The sequence below is a fragment of the Podarcis muralis genome, chromosome 8, assembly GCF_964188315.1.
Source record: "Podarcis muralis chromosome 8, rPodMur119.hap1.1, whole genome shotgun sequence".
Lineage (NCBI taxonomy): Eukaryota > Metazoa > Chordata > Lepidosauria > Squamata > Lacertidae > Podarcis > Podarcis muralis.
Window position 1 is genome coordinate 7,452,817 of NC_135662.1, and position 8,544 is coordinate 7,461,360.

At 40.7% G+C, this 8,544-nt stretch overlaps 1 protein-coding gene across 1 annotated transcript; it reads right to left on the bottom strand.

The window, feature by feature from the left end:
• Positions 1 to 1,315: 1,315 nt before the first annotated feature.
• LOC114601267 (proto-oncogene Mas-like) lies at positions 1,316 to 3,948 on the bottom strand. Its single transcript, XM_077933611.1, has 2 exons — positions 3,935 to 3,948; positions 1,316 to 3,763 (listed from the first exon to the last, which is right to left on the bottom strand). Exons 1-2 carry the CDS (start codon positions 3,946 to 3,948, stop codon positions 2,764 to 2,766), a joined length of 1,014 nt encoding a protein of 337 aa, XP_077789737.1. The 3' UTR covers positions 1,316 to 2,763.
• Positions 3,949 to 8,544: the final 4,596 nt, after the last annotated feature.

The following is an 8,544-nucleotide window of genomic DNA, read 5'->3' on the forward strand; positions in this document are numbered from 1 at the left end:
AACTGTGGTCCCCCACTTTCTTTTGCAAATGAACTACATCAGCTTGAGACATTCACATCCCTGTGAGAAACTGCTGATCAGCCATCTTTAGACATACAGTATGTGGAGGAGACACCAAGAAGACACCTGCAAGAAGTTTAGGGCTGCATCCATTCCTCTTCGTCCGTGTTAAACAGTTTTCCAACATTATGTGAGATGAAGGATTTTGTTCATTGGTACTCAAGATAGCTAATTTAGGGTGAGATTCTTGACAAAGGCATTATTGAGAATCATGAGTCATCAAGTCTCAGAGGATGAACCAGACAACTACTCTGCAATGTAACTAGGAGAAATCTATTTATTGATTACAGTTATTCTTTGTTTTCATGTTGCCATGCTCAGGCTGGTCAATGGGGTCAGAGATACACAAGAAACCTAAAGATATGCATGCAATATTACATAAATTATAAGAAGCAACATAAAGGAAAAAGAACTCAATGAAAGCCAGTAAGTCGGATGGAGGTCCCTTCTTTCCTGAGTTTTCAAGGTGATGTCCTAAGGCAGCAACATCAGTGGGTACTAGAGGAAAGGAGGATGGGCTCTGTCTTTGTTTTGGATTCTTCTCTGTCCTTTGATCTTGATAATTAGTCAGCCATATTCCTTTTCTTTGCACAGTAAGGCAAAAAACATTCCATTCTTTTTCAGTAACAATTCCGTTTACAGTCTCTCTGCTCATTGCCTACAGGGTATATGGTGATCTTCTGCTTTATGAATTTCCTTGGTGCGCCAGTCTATTCATTCTGTTATTCCTTTTTTTTTTTATAAAATATTTATTAAAGATTTCAGACATTTATAATCACCAAACACATATAAAACCATCACCATAATACAATAAACAAAGAAAAACACAAAAGAATAAAAAGAATAACACATAATACAAAAAACATACAACAACAAAATCAAATAGTTCATAACCATATTTTCTTTGCTTTTGGACTTCCTCACATCTCTCGTTCCTGTGTTCCCAATTCATAAAATTTTAAACAGCAATTTATCACCTTGTTTCAAATCTTATTTTGTGACTTTCCAATATTATGTCTCTAACTTTAAATATTTTTATCATGAACTTAAATACTTAATCTAGACATGATATTAATCTGAAATTTATCTTTTTCTCAAATTTCACTTATTTTCATAGTCCCTTCAGCTAGTTTGCTGATGCCCTGTTATTTTCAGTCCTGCATCCTTCTTAACACTCATACAATTTACAATGTTTTTGTAAATAGTCCTTAAATTTCTTCCAATCCTCTTCCACTGCTTCTTCTCCCAGGTCGCTTCATTCTGTTATTCCTTGGTACTCCAGCTGTCATTCACTTATCCCATCATTCACATATATGGATCCCCGACCCCCTCAATTCTATTCACAGGATTTCCATGCTTTGCCACCAACCAGCAGAAATGTCTCATGCTTAACTGTCAGGTCCCCCATCCACACTCACTCATTCCTTGTTTCTCGGTATGTTCCTGGAAATTACCTTTTCCCTTCCATCTCTAAAAACCTCAGCTGACCACAGTTCTCCTGCTTCAAAAAACAACTCTGCTCATTCTCCCTTGATACCTGCTAAATGTGGCACACACTATCTCAATATCTATTGTGGTGGAAAGCTTTTGGAAGCTGCATTCCAGTAGCAAGCATCCACACACACATATACAAAAACAAGAAACACACCAGATCTCTATCACTCACTTGCAGTAAATTGGGCAATCACACAAAGTAGATTGAAAACACATTATCCTCCCCCACCCCCGATAATTCTGGGGACTTTAGTTTATTAAGGGCACTAGAAAATGTAGCTCTGTGAGTGGTAAGTTAAGTTCTCAGAATACTTGGAGGGCCATCATGTGCTTTCAATGTGGTTTCAGTGTATGGTGTGTACCGAGCCACACAGACATTGCTATTGGACCTAGAAATGGAGACCTTCTATATATCCCTGGGTTCATAGACTCATAGAACTGTAAAGTTGGAAGGTACCCCAAAGGTCATCTAGTCGAGCAGGAATCTCAACTAAAGCATGCATAACAGATGACTTTCCAACCTCTGCTTAAAAGCCTCCAATGAAGGGGAGTCCATAATCTCCTGAGGGAGTCTGTTCCACTGTCATACAGCTCTTAGTGTCAGAAAGTTATTTCTGATGTTAAGTCATAATCCCCTTTCTTCCAACTTGGTTTTCCCAGATGTGGAATTGAATAATAGGTTAATGACTCACTTAGACCTAATTTTGGGAGGGGTCAAATTAATTTTGACAAAACTAGTGAATTCTTTTTAGAAGTCTTTTTGGGAAGGTTTTTGCATTCGTTGAGGATGCCTCTGAATAGCTGTTTCTGGGAACCTCAAGTGAGGAGAGTGCTATTAATCTCTTTAATCACAGAGAGCCAGAACTTTTGTACTTTCCCACAATCCCACCAGAGATGTCTGTAAGCACCCATGAGCTGACATCCCCTCCATGACGGTTGATATTGCTGTTTATAGAGGAACGCTTGAAACCAATAAGCATTAGATTGGGAAAGTGGGAATAATATTAATTGATTATATAAACTTCATGCACTGGAGAAGCAAAGGTACAGAGAAGAGGAGTGTAAGGAAGATGGCTATGCTGGTTCACGATGAGAAGCTATTTTTTTTACCAACCCCATGGATAGAAGTGAGGCCTGCCTATAAAAATCCATTGGGAAATCTAAGATTTCACACAGTAGGAACCCTGCTAAGACACCACTCATAGGCGGTCAAATCATAACTTTGCTCTCTGTTCTGGATTTCTTGTCTTCTCTACAGTCTCCCACATCCTTAAACACCCTTGAGATTGCAGCTCTCATGGATACCCTGGAAGGACTCTTCCGTGCTCTCCTTCCAACTAAAAAATAAATGATTGGGTTGATGAGGCTGTTTACAGAAGAACACCCAAAGCCGATGAGCATGAGACTGTGAAGGTGGGGGAAATAATAGCAATAGATTACATAAACTGCATTCAGTGGGAAAGCAAAGATGAGAAAGAACAGGAGGGCAAGCAAGATAGCCGTGATGAGTTTTCCTTGCTGGCGTTGTTGTGCTTTACAGCAGACTTTGATGAACAGGGTCATAGAAGAGATGAACATCAGAGGCGTACAAAGCAGAGCATTTACAAGCAGCTGGTAGTGTAAAAGGGACGCCCCAAATCTGCCAGTCATGCGGAGAGCGAAATGGATTGCAGAAAGCAGGAAGGAGAAGATCCATATTATAGCACATATGATGGCGGATGAGTTTGGTCCCCGGTCAAATCGATGCCAAAGTGGGAAGAGGACAACTACACACCTGTCAATGCTGATAGCTGCCAGTAGATACTGACTGGTAGAATATGTGAAGCAAAAGAGTTCAAAAAATAATAGAAAAACGCTGTTGAGAATGCGAGATTCACTCGTCACACGAAGGGCAGTAGCAAATGCAGCAGTACTGATTAGAGATACCAAAAGCCCCAAAATGCAAATAATGGCAATGAAGCTGTTGATTAAATACTTTGCTAATTTGGAGAAGACCAGATCATTTGATGCTACAAACTCGGCAAAAACAATGCTGGAGGCAGCAGTTGTGCTATTATTTAAATTTCTAAATATGATACCCTCATTTGAGTTAAGATAATCAGGTATGTCTCCAGAACCACTGTAATCTTCTGTTATTGCTCGACCATCTGGTTGCTTGGCAATACCCTTTACATAAATTTTAACTTCGGTAATCCTTTCATGCCGATACCTGCAAAAAGAAAGAGAACAAGAGTAAGCATTATTCTGCGGTCAATCAAATGATCTACACAACGGGTACACAAACCACACTACCTACAACCCTGACTCCTCATTTGTCAAAGTCATATTGATTTGGGTGCGACTGGGACTGGGAGCAACTTCCACTGAGTGAGTCTCTTACCTGATTCCCAACATTTCTTTCAAAAACTCTCAAGTCAATGGTGGCCATATCCACACCATGCCTTTACATTGTTATGATAAACATTGATGGCCGCCCAAAGAATCCTGGGAGTTGCAGTTTGTTAAAGGCACTGAAAGTGCTTAAAGGTAAAGGTAAAGGTACCCCTGCCCGTACGGGCCAGTCTTGACAGACTCTAGGGTTGTGCGCTCATCTCACTCTAGAGGCCGGGAGCCAGCGCTGTCCGCAGACACTTCCGGGTCACGTGGCCAGTGTGACAAGCTGCATCTGGTGAGCCAGCGCAGCACACGGAACGCCGTTTACCTTCCCGCTGGTAAGCGGTCCCTATTTATCTACTTGCACCCGGGGGTGCTTTCGAACTGCTAGGTTGGCAGGCGCTGGGACTGAACGACGGGAGCGCACCCCGCCGTGGGGATTCAAACCACCGACCTTTCAATCAGCAAGCCCTAGGCGCTGAGGTTTTACCCATAGCGCCACCCGCGTCCCTGAAAGTGCTTAGGCGTTCCTTATTCCCACCACAGTGCTATAATTCCAAGAGTTCCATGTGCAAAGAGATTGAGCGTTAATCCACCCTAAGATTAAAGTAGGACTGGGAGAACCATGCATGGCACCATGAGCTCATAATGATAATAATAATAATAATAATAATAATAATAATAATAATAATAATAATAATTTATTGAATTTATATATCACCCTATATCCAGGGGTCTCAGGGCGGTTCACAGAATAAAATCAAGATATAAAACCACAAAATACATAATAAAAATAAAAACAACAACCCAATAGCCCCCCCCCCAAAAAAAACACACATTTTAAAAGGGCATAGGATGTAAATTGGATCAACCAAAGGCCTGGTTAAAAAGGAACGTTTTTGCCTGGCGCCTAAAGGTGTATAATGAAGGTGCCAGGCAAACTTCCCTGGGGGGAGCATTGCACAGATGGGGAGCCACTGCAGAGAAGGCCCTGCTCTTGTGTTGCCCGTTCTCTTTAGAGAAAAAGGTGTGAGATAAATGTGATAAATAAACAAAAAACTATAAAATAAATCTGGAGGGTGGAATTCTGAAGGTCACATCCTCTTTTTAGTAACCTGACAGAGGCCGCATTCTCTGCCTTATTATTTTTTTTATTATTGTATATAATAAATGTCCGTCACATCCAGTTCCCTTGTGATGTTAAAATGATGTATAGAATTTCCTTCCATTGTGGGATGCCTAAATAAAATAACTACTATAAACTATGAGAATGGTTTCAAGTGTTGTAAATCAAAGTTATGACTTTATTAAAAAGTAGAAGAGATTGGCAGATGTTCACTAGAGCTGTGCACAACCATCCGCCCCATGACATTGATCCAGGGGTTCCTGAATCAGGGCAGACCATGCTGGTTCAACCTGAAGATGAACTGCCCCACCCTGGACCCAATTCTGAAGTTTGGAGAAGGAGTTGGACACCACACTGGATGCAGAGAGGGACACCAGAAAAGCTCAGATGGATCACACAAGTGGCCCATCTAGTGCAGCATCATGTTCTCACAGTGGCCAGCTAGATGCCTCTGGAATAGCCAGACGGAGAAGCTGAGCCCAAGAGCACCCTCTCAGATTGTGACTGCACCCACACAAGACACAAAGGATTGGGATTAAAATGACAACAGCCTTATTAAAGTCTACTTGAAGGGTCTACAAAGGACTAGAATTACGAAATCTTCAAAGCATTCCAGGCTCCTATAAATCTGAAACAGTGTAATCTATAGCTTAATCCTTGGATATGTGGGTGAGCTCCCTTGGCTCATGGCCTCAGAGTAGTTAACTCTCTAGCCAAGCTGTTGATGTCTAGCGATTTCTATCTAGGGACGCGGGTGGCACTGTGGGTTAAACCACAGAGCCTAGGACTTGCCGATCAGAAGGTCGGCAGTTTGAATCCCTGTGATGGGGTGAGCTCCCGTTGCTTGGTCCCTGCTCCTGCCAACCTAGCAGTTCGAAAGCACGTCAAAGTGCAAGTAGATAAATAGGTACTGCTCCATTGGGAAAGGAAATGGTGTTTCCATGCACTGCTCTGGTTCGCCAGAAGCGGCTTAGTCATGCTGGCCACATGACCCTGAAGCTGTACGCCTGCTCCCTCGGCCAATAAAGTGAGATGAGTGCCACAACGCCAGAGTTGGCCATGACTGGACCTAATGGTCAGGGGTCCCTTTACCTTTACCTAGGGAGAAATCTACTCTGTCACATTTAGGAGGGAGAAAATTTGTCCTCTCAACTTTATTTATTACATTTTTATCTGGTGATTATATATTTTGTTAACTTTGGGGGAAAATTAGCTCATTTGTGCTATTATTTTGATATCCAATGACAAAACTATTGTTTAAATCTGGATAACCAGATAAGTCTCTAGAACCATCATAACAGCTGAAGTTCTGAAACAATCTTGTGGGTCTAAATGAAGTCAAAGAGATTACTTTTCAGAATAGTGCTTCCATAGAGAAAGAGAGCAAGGAGAATGGCTTCCATTTATGGTGCCTGGAATCTCATGCATCAAAATATTCATAATGCTTCTTATGAAACTTCTACAGCCAAACCTAAGTAGTCAACTCTCTCTTTCTCCCTCTCTCCTTCTCTCTCTTTGCACACCTTTTCTCTTTTTCTTGATATATCATCACACCCCTTTTTCCTCCTTGTTAGGGCAACAAGAAGTCCTTCCGAAGTCTTCAATCTAGGCATATTTAGGGCCATTCAAGTGTTTGGGTTGTATTTAGCTAATGTTCACCCAGACTAAGCCTACTGAAATCAATGGCCATTATTAATTTAGATCCGTTAATTTCAATGGGTTTCAATGGAATTTCATTTTAGGAAACTTAGAGAACGTTTTTATTTCATTTATTACAAAATAATTTGAGGTTTTGTTTTGTTTTTTTATGATCAAGCAGTACATATATTTTATGAAACAAGTAAATAATTTTAGGAGACTTTAATTAGGCATCAGATTTTGATACAGAATAAAACTTCCCTGTCACCTGTCCTTGGAGCTTACTCACTTGCAAGTGATATGTGGTTTTCATCTAAGCAAGTTTTACCGTTATTGAAAGATACATACACACAGCTGTACACATGTATTACAAGAATAAAATTATATCAGCATATACTAAAGAATCAGGAGGCATTTCTCGTTTAGTAAAGGTTAAAAGTAGCAGTGGTGCCCTCTTAGCCTAGGATCCCATATGCTCCAGCTCTTTGCCCTGGTACACCAGGTCTAAAAGAATCTTCTTTGGTGATCACTTGTAGCCAAGTAAGATTGTCTTCCATAAACACAGCCTAAAAGGATCACCCCAGCCTTTGACCTGTTATACTTCTAACAGAAGACTCTGGGGATTCAAGCTGGCTGAAAAACACATACCCCCTCCCCCGCCACTCAGATATGGTTGCCTTCCAGCTTTTGCAAACAAGCTACATCAACTTGAGACATTCACATACCTGGGAGAAACTGCTGATCAGCAATCTTTAGACAGATACTTGGGAGGCAGCAGCAAGAGGTATAATATTCTGTGCTGGAAGATGTGCAGAAATAAATGCAACTACAAAGAAAATAAAAGAACTGACTTGTCATCAAAGTTCCCTGGAAACTGTTTAGAACTCCACCCCTTCCTCTTAATTTGTGCTCAGTTTGCAAACATCATATGGCAAGAAGAATTTTGCTCGTTGGTTATCAAGATAGCTAGTTTAGGAGGAAATTTATGACTCGAAGGTCTTAGAAAGACATTCCTGAGAAATGTGGGTCAGAGAGTCACAGAGAAGGAAGAACCAGGGGATTGGTTTGTGATTGGTTTGTTTTGCTTTGGCTCTATTATGTATTTTTATTTTGTGAATCACCCCGAGATCTTTGGATGAAGGGCAGTATACAAATTTAATACATAACAAATAGTAATAATAATAGCTGTGTCATGTAATTGGGAGAAATATCTTTATTTATTACTGAGAGTTTCGCCTTCCCCTTATTTTACCATGCTCAAACTAGTTAACAGGGTCACACAAAAACTTATGTCAAATTTAGAAAGCCTCATAATTGTGGGGACTGTAGATTGTTAGGATGCTGAGATCTGCAACTCAGAGAAAACATCCTATACTTTTTGTGGCGGCGGATAATTTAACTTCAGTTATGGTGTATACAGAATCTCACATACATAGCAGCTCAATCTATGGGATAATTGATTGAAAGGTGTCAGATCTCATAGATGATGGCAGCTGATGGAACCTCAGCTGTCCCAAAATGGAAAAGCTTGCAGGGTTTGTGATTTTTGTTTTGGTATGAAAATATGTGCCGTTTAGCATTAGCCAAAGAAACACTTTACATTATTTTAAATATCCCTTGAAAGCCTGAGCTCATTCTGAGCTTTGACCTACTTGACCTTCTCCCTGCAGCTGTTGGCTACACCTGTACAGTATACTCTTCCTTTCCGATTTTCTTTTTCTTCCATTTCATATACATTCCCTTCTTACACCTCAGCTTATCTGTAACGATACTTTCCACCTTCCTTTCTGAGTGCAAGCTGACTACACTCAGCTTTCCCATGTTTTTGTATCATTAAAGCAAACAGGTTATGT